Here is a 16169-nt window from a genome sequence, read left to right as displayed (position 1 = left end):
TCCTGGATTCTGAATCCATCAGAATCCTACTCTGACTTCTCCCACGGGGCCTTTTGTCCTCTCTCCCAGTCTGCTCCTCTCCCCTGCCCCTGTCCCCAGGCTGCCTACCCTCGCTCCCTTTCTTCCCTTTGCCCTATCACTAGGATCCTGTGGGTGGCTGTGAATTCTGCCTGAGTACTTCGTTCTCTCCTCTCTCATCTTGGTGGGGTCTATAGCCAGTTCTCCTGTTGCTCAGAGATGTGGAGGCAGTTGCTAAGAGACAGTGAAACGTCATTACCTGGCCCTCGAGGAAAAAAAGGGGAGCGAAAAAAGGGAGAGAGGAGGGGGAGGGATGCAGGGAGGGAGAGAGAGGGAGGGAATGGGGAGGGAGGGGAAGACCTGTCTCTGGCGGAAGCCACAAACCCGGGCAGCCTCAGCACCAGCTGAGTTTCAGAAAGAAGCATTCAGATTCTGTGAACTTTCTTCTAAGCATCCTCTTTCAGATTCCCCTTTGGGGTAAAAGAAGGGGCACAGGGACCACAGGACGGGAAACCACAGAAGATGCTGGCCTGGGATCCAGGAGACCTGGAAGAGGAGAGCCGGGGGAGGGGCAGAGCCGAGTAGGCAATCTGTTCTGGAGCCAGCCAGCGAGCGGGGATTCCAGGATGAGGGAGGGAGACCCGTGTCTGCTGCAGATTGATGGCTGTGTCCTTGGAACAGAGTGAGTAGGCTCCCGAGGGCCTGTGGGAGTGTAGCGGGAGACCTTAGGGCTCAGATAAATGAGTCTGAATAAAGGGGCACCAGGGTGATTTCCCAGAGAGTGAAATTGAGACTGGAAACAGTGGGAAGAGAGGGTGGGAAGAGAGGCAGTGCCGGAAAGAAGGGTGAGGGGAGGACAAGTGAGGACAGATGGTGGGTGAGGAAGAAGCCGAGGCCACCGAGGGATGGGGTGGGCAGCTGGGCGAGGCCCGGGTCCGCCCTGCTTCTCCATCCCTCCGCCTGACCAAGTGAGGGTGTGGGCTCAAGCTGGGGGCAGGGAGTGGGAGAGTGGAGTGTTTGTAGAAAAGGATGCTGGGATTAGGGGTGGACATTGGGAGGGGGGGTGAAAGGTGGTGGGGCACTCTGGGGAGGGGGCTCTGCATGGGTGCATGTGCAGAGGGAAGAGGGACAGAAAACTGGGGAGGCGTGAGCCTTGGCCACTGCAAAATATGAAGGAGTCACGGAAGAATTGTGTGTGTGTGTATGTGTGTATGTGTGTGTGTGTGTGTGTGTGAGAGAGAGAGAGAGAGAGAGAGAGAGAAAGGAGAACGGTGTTAAAAGTGTTTGAAAGGCGTGTGCAAACAACCACAATGTGGATGCATGTTTTCTCAGGGAGTTGTTCAAGGGTGGGGTGTTTGATGCTGATGGGGGCGGAGTTGTGAGCAAGAAAAGAAACGCATCCAGCCCAGGACAGGCAGGAGGGGGGCTGTAGGTCGGGTGGGGAAAGTTAGTGGGTGACACCAATGTGAGGCTGGGCTCTGAGTTCACCACCATCCACATCTGAAAGACAGTAAATAGAGAACTTTATGGCTGGGGGTCAAAGAAGAGAGAAGGGGATGGGTGAGGTAGGACAAGGGCAAAGGAAAGGGGGACTGGCTTGGAAGGCCCTGTGTTTCTCTGCCTGAGTGCTTTCCTTGTTGACAGAGTGGATTCTGCCTCCACCTGCTGAATGCACAGCCACGCGGAGGCACGAGCTTGGAGAAGGAGCCAAAGCTCTCCTAGCTGACCCCGAGTCTTGTACCTCTAGTACCCATGGCTCTTTCCAGCTCTGGTGACCTGGGCAATGGGTGTCATTTGGGATCCTCCTCACCATGAGGAACAAAGAGCATCCCTGGGGATTCCAGCAGCCACTGAGGCTAAAGATTCAGACTTTCAGAAGGCCCGTGGAATCCTGCTTCCTCCTGGGCTCCCTTCCCGAAACTCCTACCCCAGGACCTCCTTGAACTCCACCCTGCTGGACCACAGAAGAAATGACCTCTGAGACATCAAATGCTGGAGGCCCAGGTGCAGCTCTGACTTCCTAATCAGTCTCAGGCCCAGACAGGGCTGAAGTTTCCTTAGAAGAAGTGCCAGGACCTTTAAAGGGCACCTTTCATCTCTCCCTCGCCCTCCCTCCCACCTCTCAGACATTGCACCAAGAGGAAGCACCCCACAGACATGGGTGAGAGGGGCACAAAAGACCTGCAGGGACCCTCCCAGTACCTGCTGACAGCAGCTCCAGATCCATCCTGGTCTCCTTTCTTTCTCCAGTTTTGATCATCTTTTCAGACCCGGGGGGACCTTGGCTGGGTTTCTTGCCCCCTAGGCTCCAAAGGGGACTTCCTGTGGCTCTTGGGAAGTCCTTTGGTGCTTAGAGGTCCCCAGGAGACGTTTGGGCCATGATACCATGTGCTCATACACCCCACTTTCAGGACCCAGGCCTCTGATGTAGCTGCCGTCCTGCACACTGACTGTGGGATCCACGGACACAAGCCTGATGGGCTCCCTTCAGCACTGCCGCTGCCAGCTACCCAAGATGGGTGACACCTGGGCCCAGCTTCCTTGGCCTGGACCTCCCCAACCAGCCATGCTGCTGGTCTCCCTTCTTTTGGCAACTGGGGTGATGCGCTCAGATGCGGGATCCAGCTGCCCGGTCCTTTGCACGTGCCATAACCAGGTTGTGGACTGCAGCAGCCAGCGGCTATTCTCTGTGCCCCCAGATCTGCCAATGGACACGCGCAACCTGAGCCTGGCCCACAACCGGATCTCGGCCGTGCCACCTGGCTATCTCACATGCTACATGGAGCTCCGGGTGCTGGATTTGCGTAACAACTCTCTGATGGAGCTGCCCCCGGGCCTCTTCCTCCATGCCAAGCGCTTGGCACACCTAGATCTGAGCTACAACAACCTCAGCCATGTGCCCGCTGACATGTTCCGGGAGGCCCACGGGCTGGTACACATCGACCTGAGCCACAACCCGTGGCTGTGCAGAGTCCACCCCCAGGCCTTCCAGGGCCTGGTGCAGCTCCGAGACCTGGACCTCAGCTACGGGGGCCTGGCCTTCCTCAGCCTCGAGGCTCTCGAGGGCCTGCCGGGGCTGGTGACCCTACAGATTGGGGGCAACCCCTGGGTGTGTGGCTGCACCATGGAGCCCTTGCTGAAGTGGCTGCGGAACCGGATCCAGCGCTGTACTGCCGGTAAGGGACTTGGCCAGTCAGGGCCACCGTGGGGAGGGGAGACTTGGAGCTCCCGAGTGTCTTGTGTGTGCCCTGGTCCCTGCTTCCCTCTTGGGCACGTGCTCTTTCTGTCAACAAGTTTTTTGTTGAATTCTTGGAGAGCATGAGAAGTGCTGGGGACCCATCCCCTCATGAAATAGAAGGCCCCTCGCCTCTGTGGCAGCTACTACCTAATGAGGCAGACAGAGAGTAAACAAGCAGGCATAACTGACTGCAGATGACATTTAGGAGGCTTTTACCATGATTTAAGAATTTGGCCTATAGCATCTCTTCCAACCCCTTTTTTATGATCCCCATTTTACAGGTGAAGAAACTGATTTAGAACAATGAAGAGGCTTGCCCAGAGTTGCTCATTTAGAAAGTTGTAGGGCCCTAGATAAAACTCAGTTTTCCCTGACTTCTAAGCCTCATTCTACTCGACCAGGCTGCTTTTTAAGTTGGGAGCGCTGGGAAAATCCTAAGAAACAGCAATGACCAACACTATTTATTTGAATACTTACTATCTGCCAGTCCCTATTCAAATATGTCACATATTTGAGCTTCTCCTATCTTCCTGGAAAGGAGGAAACCAAGGAGGAAAGGAGAAAACCAAGGCACAGAGAGGTTCATTTGCTTGCTCAAAGTTACACAGTTCCTAAGTGTTGAAATCAGGATTCTGACACTGAAAGTCTAGCTGTCCTCTGGCCAGATCCCAAGAGTCAGATTCTGTACTAACAAAGCCCAAGTTCTGGACTGGTCAAGGGTCCTCAGCGGAGGAGGTTTGGGCATGAAGCCTGGGGGAAGGAGCTGAGATGTGGCAATTTAACCTATCAGTCCCAACTGGAGAGTGGATTAGAGCCTGGAAGGAGCCCAGGCATGCAGGTTTGATGGGTCCTGGTGTCACCCAGTGGTGTCCAAGCCTGGCCCAGAGGCAGGAAAAGTTCAACAGTGGTCTCAGCCTCCAGCTCTCCTATGTGACAGCCCTGAGCCTAAGCCCAGGTGCCCAGCAGCAGGATGACAAGAATCACGGGGGCCGTATCCCAGAATCCTTCCCAGAATCTGGGCTCTGCATATTTGGGGGAAGTGAAGCTAAACGAGGTAGGAGGAAGAGGAGGACTCCTCAAGAGCCCAAGACCAAAATAGTGTGGGGGCGGGGGTGCAGGTCACGATTCCAGTGTTTCCACAGCGCTGTGGGAGGAAGTTCTCCCAGATGGAAATAGCTGGGACTGAGACCGGGTGCTGATGGGGGCAGGAGGGGCACCTGCCTGGAGACACCTTCCCGCCAGCTCAACCTCTGCCTTACCTCTCTCTCCTGCAAACTAAGGACAGAAGGGGCCCTTGGGGTGCTCAGCTTCCACCGGGCTGGGAACTCCTCTTTTACTGGGATCTCTGAAGCCCCTGTTGCCCTAAAGAAGTCCAAACTCCCAACAAGCAGGAGAGAACTCCAAGATCTCCTCCGTGTAGCCCCACACAGTGGTACAGGGGAGGGACCTAAGCTCCATAAAGGGAACAGTGACACAGATCCACAGTGAGAAAATAAACAGGCCACGGCTTGAAACCCAGACCTCCTGATCCTCCATAGAACACACATACAGCACGCCACTCCCACCAGGTTTCCTCTTGGGAGCAAAACCTTGCCAGGACAGGTAGAACTAGTGATATCTCCCTTTAAGTCTTTTTCTATTACTTTCTCCCTTTTTTCTTTATGGGATTTTCACTATTATCCATGTTTTTTGTTTGGAAAAATTTAAACGTAAGATGTAGGGGAGTTATTGGGATACAATCTGACTTCAAGATTGGTCCCTTGACTTAATAAAGAGCTTTGTCATCCCCCAGCCCCCCTGACCCGCATCCTGTGTAGTTTACTGGTTACTCTGGCTGTCTTCTCCAGCTGGCCTTCCTCCCCCAGTTCTTCTTGTCTCAGTATTACTATACCACTTATGGACCCAATAGACTTTGGGTTCAGCATCTTCCAGTTTCCAGAAAAGAGCTTCTTGCAGATCAACTCCAGACCCAATCCTGACCTGGGCAACATCTGGAGTCCCGTGCAAACAGACTACAGGAATGACTCCATCTGGGGCGTGGGGAAGCTTTCCTTCTCCACCCAAACCTGATCTCCCATTTCTAAGGATAATGGTGCACATCCATTTGTCAGAAGGATCAATCTGAGTCCATCATTTTGTTCTCTGCCCTCAAAAACTGCAGGATGAATACAAAACATTTATACACCCTATAATTTAAACACCCTATAATTTTAAAAAAAAAAAAAAACTTTTTCGCATTGACTCTCTTAGAAAAATCGAGGTTGGATTATCTCCTTTCTTATAGAGGCAGGACATGAGAGCCAGAAAAGGGGGAAAAACTTGCCCAAGGTAAGAACTCAGTTAATATCTATCCCCTGAACAAAAGCATGTCCAGCTGCTCTGAAGCTGGGGCTGAGCACTGCACAGCACAACAGACCCTGCCTGTCACTCTTACTTCCAAGGCAGAGTGAGATAAGACTATTGACAATCATCATGCATTTATAAAAGTGACCCTGGAAGGAGGAGGCAGGACCTTCAAGGCTGGAGAGAATAGCAATCCCACAGAAGGAGCAGCCACTCCTGAGTGTAGAATATGACCCCCAGGACCCATAAGAGACACCAATCTTCAATCATTTAAAAAGCTCGCACTTTCATAGAGCTTACTGTGTACAAGGAATGTACCGTTTGTCTATGCTAATTCACTGAATCCTCACTTACAACCCCAGGAGGTAGATACCTTTAATATCCTCTCTTGACAATTGAAACCAGGATACAGAGGGGTTAAGTAACTTACCACCATCACACAACTGATGAGAGGTGAAGAGGGGATTTGAAGCCAGGCTGACATCTCCAGAGCCTGTACTCCTAACCACGTATTCTGTGTATCTGGAAAAGCCACAGGGATTAGTAGAAGGACCCAAGGCCTTGTAATTGGACAGAGCCCTGCCATCATTTCACAAAGATTTATTGAGCACTTCCTATGGTGGGGACACTATTCAGAAGCTGAGGACACTACAGGAGGGGCTTATATTCAAGGAGGAGGGAAAGGCAATAAACAAGTTGCCAGACAGTGAAAAATGCCCTGGGAAAAAATCAAGAGGTGTGACAAGGAGTCTAGGGAAATATAGAGTTGCTATTTATACAGAACCCTAAGGCCACACCACTAAGGTGGTATCAAGCAAAGTCCCAGAGGAAGCGAGGGACTGAGCTGAGTCAAGACCCCGGAGAAAACTCCCTTACAGAGACAAATACAAAGTTGAGGGGACATGCTTGGGGTTGTGGAATAACAATCAGAGGCACATGCAGCCCGAGCAGAGTGAATAAGAAGCAGAATAGAAGCTCTGTGAAAGCTGGGAAGCCATGGGGACGGAAGGTTTAGGCAGAGAGTGACATGACCAAGTTCAGGTTTGAAAGCATCACTCCTCTGAGTGTGTAGAGACAGAGACGAGCAGAGGCTACTGTAAGAGACCAGCTACCCCACAAAAGCCCAGCTCTGCATCAAGAGCACCTACGACACTTTTGACAAATTACTAAACTCTCCAAGCAGTGGTCTTTCACATCAATACAAATAGGTATGAAAATGTCTTGAGATTGTTAAGGAAAGGAGACCTTCCTTGGTCTCCTTTGGCAGATTATTTGGCACATAGAAGAAACGCAGTGGCTTCCTTTGTCCTGGGAGGGGATGGGGTCTCCACAATCCATTCTCCCTCCCCCAGGGGCCTCACCCTCCCTCGGTTCTATGTTGCAGATTCTCAGCTGGCTGAGTGTCGGGGCCCCCCTGAAGTGGAGGGTGCCCCCCTGTTCTCACTCACCGAGGAGAGCTTCAAGGCTTGCCACCTGACTCTGACCCTGGACGATTACCTCTTCATCGCATTTGTGGGCTTCGTGGTCTCCATCGCTTCCGTGGCCACCAACTTCCTCCTGGGCATCACAGCCAACTGCTGCCACCGTTGGAGCAAGGCCAGCGAAGAGGAAGAGATTTGACGTAGGTGCCTGTCATCCCTCCATGCTGCCGACTGCCACTGCTGCTGACCACTGGTCACCCTCCCCAGCTGCCCACTCTGGTTCCATTGTGCCCTGTCCACCTCAGCCATGGTTCAGACAAGTTCTGGAAACTTCATGTGAGCATCTCTGTCCACTTTGGGCCAGGCACTGTACTAGGAAGTGGGAATGTAAGATGACTCCAACTCAGTCCCTGCCCTTGAGGCATGAGCTTCTAGTAGAGGAGAGAAATTCAGAAACTATCCCTTTATGACAATACATCAGTCCTCTGTGCACATAGTTATGGAAGCCCAGAGGACAAGCCAACCGAGCCCAGGAAGAATTGCACGAGTGGACTGATTTGTGAGATGGGTCATCAAAAAATATCCACTGTGTCAAGTAGACCAAGAAGGGTGGACATAAGCAGACGACAGAGGTCAGGATACTTGTAGAATGCTGAGAGCAGTGGACTATTCCTTGTGGTGTTAGCGTATACAGGGGTGTGGCCCAGGACCCAAACTTTCCCTCTGACACCCAATCTGTCTGCTCTCACTGCTGCCAACCATTGCCCCTGGGGAGCAAGAATGCCTCATGCCAGCCCCTTGGCCTGCTCCTACCAGCAGCCACCGGGTGAGACCACTTCCCAGGGACCGCCCCCAATATTATGCCACCAACTATAGCCCGCCAGTGAGGCCTGGGCAACAGGCTGAGGATGGACACCCCCAGTGTCTGTCCTCCTACACCTGTCTTCTGCCTCTCACTCAGTCTTGGTTTCAGAAGAGGAAGGCAGGATGCCCTAGAACTGGGCAGCAAGAATCCCGTCACCCTGAGACCCCAATTCTGTGACTGTTCTTGCCGTGGTGCTCACACCAAGGGATCCCACCAGGAAATTTCACAGTGAGCTACAGACCCATAGCATGACAGTCCCCAGGGCTGAAGGAGGACAAAGGCACCACAGCCGTGACCACAGGAGGGTTTGTATTTTCTTCTAAGCAACTCGTCCATTGAAGCATTAGGGTAGGAGAGCTATTGGTTACTGAGCCCCCGCCAGTGTTAGGCACTGTGATGTGGTCTCTCCACAAACAATTCCCTTTAGCACACGCAACCGTCTTTTGAGGAGAACATCCTTGTTCCCATTTTACAGATGAGGAAATGCACGCTCAGAGAGGTTAAAGTCATGTGCTACTTCATGATCAAAATAAAGTCTGTGCTCCTGTTGCTGCCCCATCCAAGTTGGGGAATAGCACAATTCCCTCTAAAGCTACGTGAATTCGAACTCAAGCTGTGCTATCAACATGGCTAAAAAGGGCCAGGCAATCCTCCGGGAACTTTTATAACTATTGACTCATTTATTTCAATTCTCAATAGCAACACTGCCTGGTGGGTGTCATTATTTCCATTCTTCTGATGAATCCCTTGTCGATTGCTGAGTCACTTACCGACGGTTATCGGATAAGCCTTAGAAGAAAGATGATAGCCAACCCCATTCAGGGAAACTAGATCTAATCAGTCAATCAAAAAATCAAGTGACTGTGCAAAGCACAACTCACGTCGTCATTGTCGCCATCTCCATCCAATCACCCGTTTCATCGGCTTCATCATGATCTCCCCCAGATAGTTCAGCACTGGATAGTTCAGGAAGTGCTTTTGCATCTTTCTCCTTGACTTTTCACAACCCTGTGCAGGAAGCAAACCAAACACCAATAATCCCATATTACAGGTTGGAAAACAGAAGCTCAAGATGGGTAGGACTTGCCTAAATGGCAAGGTTGGACTCAACTCCAATAGGGTTCTCTTTCCAGTGCTTTCCCAGGTACTCAGGAAAGAGAACACCTTGGAGGTCTAGAAGGTGAGGCCCTGGGGTTCAGCAGTCATGAACGCGCTAGTATTTGTGGGCTTCGTGGTCTCCATCACTAGTAAATCAAGTCAAATAAAGGGAGGAGAGCCCTGTGCACAGATCAAGATATGCTCACAGTGAAGCACATTGCAGCCTTTTATATATACAGGTAGCACAGGTAACACTTGAACAGGAGATACCTGCTTTACAAAGTGCCAATAAAGCAGTAGATCTGTCATGTAAAAAGTGCGGTCTTTGGAAAGCAGGAAAACAAGCTGTACTATCCGCTCCTAATGAAATCCTGGTGTATTGTATATCAGGAGGTATCAAGAGAGAAGCAAAAACTATAGGTGGGAACTTTTGCAGAATGGGGAAAATTTAAAGCACAATCCAACATGTGGGCACAGCTGGCCAGGGTGAAAATGAACACAGGGGCTTTCTACCTTGCCCCTAGTCACAGCAGGTTTTCATCATCCCAAACTCCTGGTAGCCCTGAAATGGATTAAGGAGAACATATCATCTTCCAAGAAGTCTCCCACCACGCATCTGCCCTGAGCTAGTCAAATCAAAATAGTCCCTATGAACTTGAACCTGTGTCATCTGGGTCTCACTTATACCATCTGAGGGAGTCCTGCCCCTCTAACATCTGAAGCAAAACTGCGTCCTGTTCTCTCCTTCCACTATGGCCAAGGATGGTGGACTTAAGTTGTTCCCCGGTCAAGAACAGCTGAAAAGTATTTGGAGAAGAACTTTTAGAAGTAATGGTCATGACAAAATAGTTAAGCTTCTCATAGAGGAACACCGTAATCATCTATAATAATCTCCTGGGGACTGTGGTTTGCTGAAATATAGTTAATATATTTTAAGATATATACTTTTTCTCTTTTTTTGTATAGTACTAATGGTGTCTTTTGCAAGACAACAAATGTCCCTTGAGAAAAAAATGTCCTTTCTAATGGGACAATTTGATCTCCATTAGTGGCAAAGATTTCTGAGCTGCCTATATGCTACTCCATCTGCTGGGAGGTCCCCAGTTAACTAAAGTGCGATGAGGAAAATAATCAACCTCCCTACTAGCAAGGAATTCACCCACCACCACCATCATCTTGTTCTAGCTGTCAGAACTAAACTTGTAGAAATAATCTACAAATTCTGGTTGGAATTATTCCCACACCCCTGATGACCTCAAACATTATTGTGTCCCCTTAAGGTTTGATGCAGTCTGTTCCACTCTGGCTGACAGGTAGAAGATCTGTGTCTGTGTGTCTTTCTATACAGTCCTACATAGGCTTGTGGTCCTTCTGGAATTTGGGTTTAACTCTCTGACACAGCTTGCTCACCCATCTGGCTGCTACATTGTTCAGTATACAAAGAGGAGAGCCAACCAACTTTGAAGTGGGTCTGGCTGCTCCAAAAACATACTAGAAAACTCTGGTAGAGGCATCCTTAGAACCTAACTCCTCTGTCCCCGCTTCCCTCTGTCTCTTCTATCCCGCAGAGGCTTGTCCTTGTCACGGACCTACATGAAGGGTCATGCTAGGCCTGAGGACATCAAAGCTTAATGAACCAATCATGATGGTCAAGGTTTGGCCAAGAAAATTGTTCCTCTGTAAAGGTCCCACATCCGTACCATGCCACTCTAACTCTGTCACCTCCAATTACCCTCAAACAAACTCTCACCTCCTTTTCCATTCTTGCCAGAGTTCCCAAGGAAGCTTGCCAAAATAGGTCCCCAGAGATGCTATAGAGTTTCATGACCTCTTTCAAGGAGCTAAGTACATACAATTTAAACAGACCATCAGACCGACAGCCCCCATTTTCTCTGTAGGCATCATTCCTGACATTCCGGTGGTAGAAGAGCAGGAGACGCCATTGTTCATTCCTTGAAAGGACATCTTCCCAAAGCTAGGGAAACTTGTCTGCTCTTCCCACCCCAGAAAGAGGTGAAAGGGAAGTAAATGAGGCAAGTTGCAAGGTCCTTTTGTAAATCACCATCACATTTGCCACAGCACTGGTCGGAGAGTGGGATCCACAGAGCTCCCGGTTTTCCTAAGTGCTGATATCTGGAGGTGGGAGGGATCGGGAGGGAATGGGTTCCAGGGAAGATACCAACCTTTGTATGGAGATGATTTTATAACCATGCACTTTTGTAACTGTGAAGAATTTTTCATAAATGTACATTAATAATAAAGAGTGTATAGTTTAACAAATTGTCTAAAAAGTTGTGAAGAGGAGGGAGAGGGAGGGAGGCAGCAAGAGAGACAGATAGGAACTAGGTGGAACCCAAAGAATGAGTGCCAAAATATACACCCAAAAGGTCTATGGGGAGGGAGTAGATGAGAATAATTAGGAGATGTGCCAACCACCAAGGGGCCTGTGTGGGAGTAAAAGAAACATTACAGAAGCATATTTCTACCAGGCAAAAAAAGAATATGCATGTGTCTGTATGCACGTACCCCTGTGTGTAGGCATATTTTGGTATCTGAAATTACACAAAGAAGAGAGCATATGTTTTATACATGTTGGTGTTTGCAGTTTGGGTCATCTATAAAACACGCCAAGGCAAGTGGGTGTGCCTGCCTAATTAGCACCATTGAGGAGTGTGTGCCAGGAAAATGGCCCATGCCATCAGCCTGGGCAAAAGGACACTAACTCAGGTGTACAGGTCAACCAGGCATCTAAATGCCTGGTGTGGGGGATGGACAAGCCCATCATTGGTGCGAATTAAGTCTCTATTCTCATAAACTAATAATGAATGGAAAGGATTCTAAATCTCCTGAATCTTGCAAATGTTGCCCACACACCATCAGAAACAAGATGGTTTAGCAGTGTCCTTGGGAACAGGGACAGAATAAAGGAGGCAAGTATACTTCTGTAAGTTCAGTGGCAGCCATATTTACCCCAGCACTCTAGAAAGGACTCTCAACAGGAAGTCACTCCAAGCAGAAGGTGGCCAGGAGCAGGAAGATGTTCCCTCCTCCAAGAGAGATGTCAGTATCACTCTATTCTTCCCACTCCAATTGCCACAGGGTACCAAGGAATACTGCACTCACATAGTAAAACCACTAAAGGGGACACAGATGCTAACTCAGAACACTCAAGTAAACAGAGAAGATCCCCAACTATAATCAGCATTTTCTAGAGTAGGTTGAGAGGGAGGCAAAACCCTTCCCTTAAAACTAAATATTTAATAGAGATTATACTGGAAAAGTTCAAAATCAAAAAAAATAAGAGTTCTGAAATAAGCAAACATCTCACAGAAAACTAGACCTTGGATAGCTCATTCACTGTCTCCTCCAATGTCAAGCATATACCTAGCACCTGATGATGATGTTGATGATGATAACATTTATTGAGCACTTACTGTTTGCCAACTGCCATGTTAAACATTATGCATAGAATAATTCACTTAATTTTCTCAAAAAAAAACAAGATAAGTGCTATTGTTATAACCAGGTTATAGACAAAACAAGTGAAGTGCAGACAGGTTAATATGCACAGAAGGTCACATAACTAGTAAGTAGGAGATCTGGGGTTGGAGAGTCAGTAATACGGGTTGTGATTGACTTCAGGAGATAAGAACAACACAGGACATTTTTTTTAAGTTTCAGTCTCAAGTAGAAATAAACTTCTTGCCACAAAGTTCTTCTACAACTACAGTTTCCCTTCAGTATCCATTGGAATTGATTGCAGAACTCCCCCTTGATGCCAAAATCCCTGGGTGTTCAAGTCCCTAAGATAACATGGTGCAGTATTTACACATAAGGCATACACATCCTTCTTTATACTTTAAATCATCTCTAGATTACTTATAACACTTAATGCAAAATACATATTATCTAAAGAATTATTATACTATATTGTTTGGGGAATAATGACAAGGAAAAAAGTCCATGTGCATCCAGTACAAGAGCAATCTATTTTTTAACATTTCCAATTCACAGTTGCTTGAATCCATGAATGTGGGACCTTCAGATAAGGAAAATCAAGTGTACTTGGTGAAAGAAAATTGAAGGGTAATAGATATAACAAAAATATTCTGCATGTTACATTGAACGTAACTTTTATGACTCTTTTGGTCAAAATAGGCTAATTGTGATAATAGATGAAACAAAAATCTCAACAGAATAAAGATGTGTTTACTAGATTATTTAACACACAATAAAGGCTTGTTTCCTGTTCATATCACTCTCTATTCCCCATGGTCATTCAGGGATCCAGGATCCTTCCATCTAGTGACTTTGCCGTTCCTGAGTCCACAGAGTTGTCCCCTGGATTCCCTGCAGTGTGGAGGATATTAAGGGAGACTTAGAAGGATCAAAGCTGCAAGCACTGTACATCAGTTCCAGACATTTTTCATTGGCCACAACTCAGTCTCATGATTCCTTTCAACTTCAAATAATAGACTAGCACCACACCTAGGAGGCAAAGAAAAGACTGATAAACCCCACCAGTTTTTAACAGTCTGCAGTCACCAAGTGCTCCTTTCACTCTTCTTCCACATTTTTCCTACCCTGTCACCACCTCCAGGGTCAAAGCTCAAGATCTCCAATTCAATACTTTCTATTAGATCTCCTGGCAAGCCAGTGACCTATGAACTGAAAAGAAAAGCTATTGGGCTGAGGTTGTGGCTCAGCAGTAGAGCACTCACCTAGCATGTGCGAGGCCCTGGGTTCGATCCTCAGCACCACATAAAAATAAATAAAATAAAGGTATTGTGTCCAACTACAACTAAAAAATAAATATTTTTTTTTAAAAAGGAAAAGAAAAGGTATTTTCCTCCACACACTCCCACCCACCCAATCCAAAACAAGATGGTAACACAGGGATAAAGTAGCAGCAAATTAAAACCCTGATTTGGAACTGGGGAACCACATATAGTCCATAGCAATTCTGAAATTGCTACAAGAACGTTTTAAAGGCCTTAGGTTACCCAGTTGGGATTGCCCAGTTTGGTTACTCAGTTTTTACAGTCAGCCCAAAATTTGCTTTAGGACACAATAGTTAAAAGTTTTTTGAATCCCAGCTTCACAGTTTCTTAGCAATTTACTTCTCTACAACCCATAACAAATTTCTGTTCTATTTACTTTCTCTGAGTTCCATATCTCAGAACACATAAAAAAAATTATTTCCAAAACAAGTATCCGTAAGTCTGCTTTGACTCTGCTTTGTTTTCAACCTTCTAGATTCAACAGCAATCTTTCAATGATCTGAAACAATAGACAAGGCCATGGACTTATTTTTGGCTCTTTCCACTTGGCTAACTTGCTTTAACTGACCATTTTTAGGGAAACTCCTTGTTCAAAGCCTATTTTAATTTTATCTCTTATCATTTGAGTCTAAAAACAGTCTTTCAGATTTTTTTATATCAATTTTTTATTTTCTCTCTCTTCCTTTTAATTTCTACTTTTCTGTTGGGGTGTGGGTACTGGGAATTGAACTCAGGGGCACTTTGCCACTGAGAGATATCCCCAGTTCTTGTTTATTTATTTATTTTTTTTGAGATAGTCACCCAAAGTTGCTGAGGCTCACCCCAAACTCGTGAGCCTCCTGCCTCAGCCTCCCAAGTTGCTGGGATTCCAGGTATATGCCACATACCCAGCTCCTTCATTCTACTTTTAAGCTGCTTTAAAACTAACTAAACTGGATCCATTTGAGCTAACACCAAAAATGTTTGAAAAACCAACAGTTATGCAACATGAATGGCATTGGCTTCAAGGGAATGAATCCCCTTTATTGAAAATGGTCATTGTGGTAAGAAAGGAGGGAAAACTATCAAGCTGAAGAGTTAACCCAGAGCATTCAGATTCCAGAAAGCAAGACTGCAGAGATCTGCCATTGGAGGTATTGTTAAGAAGATGGTGGTGAAGAGACTACCTGAAAAAAAATATATATAGGATTATATTGTTTTGCTGGCCATTACCCTCAACCCACTGGACATGGATGGTAGAGATCATAGATCAAAAATATCACAGAGTTGCAAGAAGAATACTAAAGTGTGTCCTCTCAGCTTTACCCATGGAACTATTCAGGAGTGCACAGCATGAAGTCCTACAAAATACAAATAATGCAACTGATTTTTACAAAACTGAGGATTCTATTTCTACAGCTGGTTCAGTATCCAAAAGAGGTCCTGTATGAGTAAATTAAAACCTAAAACTATTTAAATGGTTGATGCAGGAAGATAAGCTAAGCAAGAGTTTTAGATTCTAGTATGTTACAGTTTGAATATGAGGTGTCCACCCCTCCCCCATATTTCCTGTTAGTGCAGGAATATTCAGAGTTGAATTGATGAGATTGTGAGAGCTGTAACTAATGAGTCATTCCTAGTTTGAATGGACTGACTAGGTGGCAACTATAGGGACGTGGGGCAAGGCTGAAGGAGGTGGGTCCCTGAGGGAATGCCCCAGAAGGGTGTTTCTTCCCTGTGGCCCCTCTCCCTGCTCTCTCTGCTTCTTGACCTTGACCCTGCTTTCTTCCACTGGGCCCTTCCACCATGATGTACTGCTTCACCTGGGGCCAAGAGCAAAGCAGTCAGCCTTCTATGGACGGAGACCTCTGAAACCCTGAGCTCCAAGTAAACCTTTCTTCCTCTAAGTTGTTCTTGCAAGATATTTTGGTCACAGTGAAACAAAAAGTAGCTAACAAACCCTATAAAGAAGCAGTTAATGCCTTCACTTATTCAGGTATTCTGGGCACATAACCCAAGCTTTGGATATCTGGTGGTGAGCAAGATAATGTTCCTGCACTTTTGAGCCCACTTTCTATGCAAGGATAGGGGTAAGAGGGTAGAGAGTAGAGATATATCAGACAATAAACAAAAAATCATAATTCCAGACATTTATAGATGCTGCAAAGGAAGAAAAAAGGTTGGGGTGAGGTTGAAAGAATAGGTCCAGTTCAAGGGAGTCTTTTGTGGGATCTGATCAGACATTATATTTTGGAACTGTGTTTTAGTCAGGGTTTCTGCTGCTGTGACCAAAAGACCAGACAAGAACAATGTTAGAAGAGGAATTTTATTTGGCACTCATGGTTTCAGAGTTCTCCCATTACTCTGGGCCCGGGAAGAGGCAGAACATCAAGACAGAAGGATATGGTGGAGGAAAGCAGCTCAGA

The 16169-nt window shown here is 47.2% G+C and overlaps 1 protein-coding gene and 1 long non-coding RNA gene across 2 annotated transcripts in view; one reads left to right on the top strand and one right to left on the bottom strand.

Moving 5' to 3' along the window:
- The window catches only part of LOC124093356 (uncharacterized), a 60523-nt gene that overhangs the window by 14339 nt on the left and 30015 nt on the right, over window positions 1-16169 (bottom strand). The window contains exon 2 of the long non-coding RNA XR_006851934.2: window positions 8767-8893. This is a non-coding gene — a long non-coding RNA (uncharacterized LOC124093356). The remainder of the gene's footprint in view (window positions 1-8766; window positions 8894-16169) is intronic.
- Lrrc55 (leucine rich repeat containing 55) lies at window positions 378-11182 on the top strand. The gene is made up of 3 exons (XM_046445792.2): window positions 378-700; window positions 1663-3194; window positions 6984-11182. The coding sequence occupies exons 2-3, from the start codon at window positions 2495-2497 to the stop codon at window positions 7217-7219; spliced, it is 936 nt and encodes a 311-aa protein (XP_046301748.1). The 5' UTR covers window positions 378-700; window positions 1663-2494; the 3' UTR covers window positions 7220-11182.

This window comes from Marmota monax, unplaced genomic scaffold, assembly GCF_021218885.2.
Source record: "Marmota monax isolate L192 unplaced genomic scaffold, Marmota_monax_Labrador192_F-V1.1 WCK01_AAM20220418_F8-fsc00038, whole genome shotgun sequence".
NCBI lineage: Eukaryota > Metazoa > Chordata > Mammalia > Rodentia > Sciuridae > Marmota > Marmota monax.
Note: the sequence above shows the minus strand (reverse complement) of the source record. Positions and strands in the feature narration are given on the sequence as shown.

Excerpts from the sequence above, each read along its gene's own strand:
- Lrrc55 (XM_046445792.2), top strand. The coding sequence starts at position 2,495 with ATGGGCTCCCTTCAGCACTGCCGCTGCCAGCTACCCAAGATGGGTGAC. Across the intron at positions 3,195-6,983 it reads GATCCAGCGCTGTACTGCCG|ATTCTCAGCTGGCTGAGTGT; the intron begins GTAAGGGACTTG and ends TCTATGTTGCAG.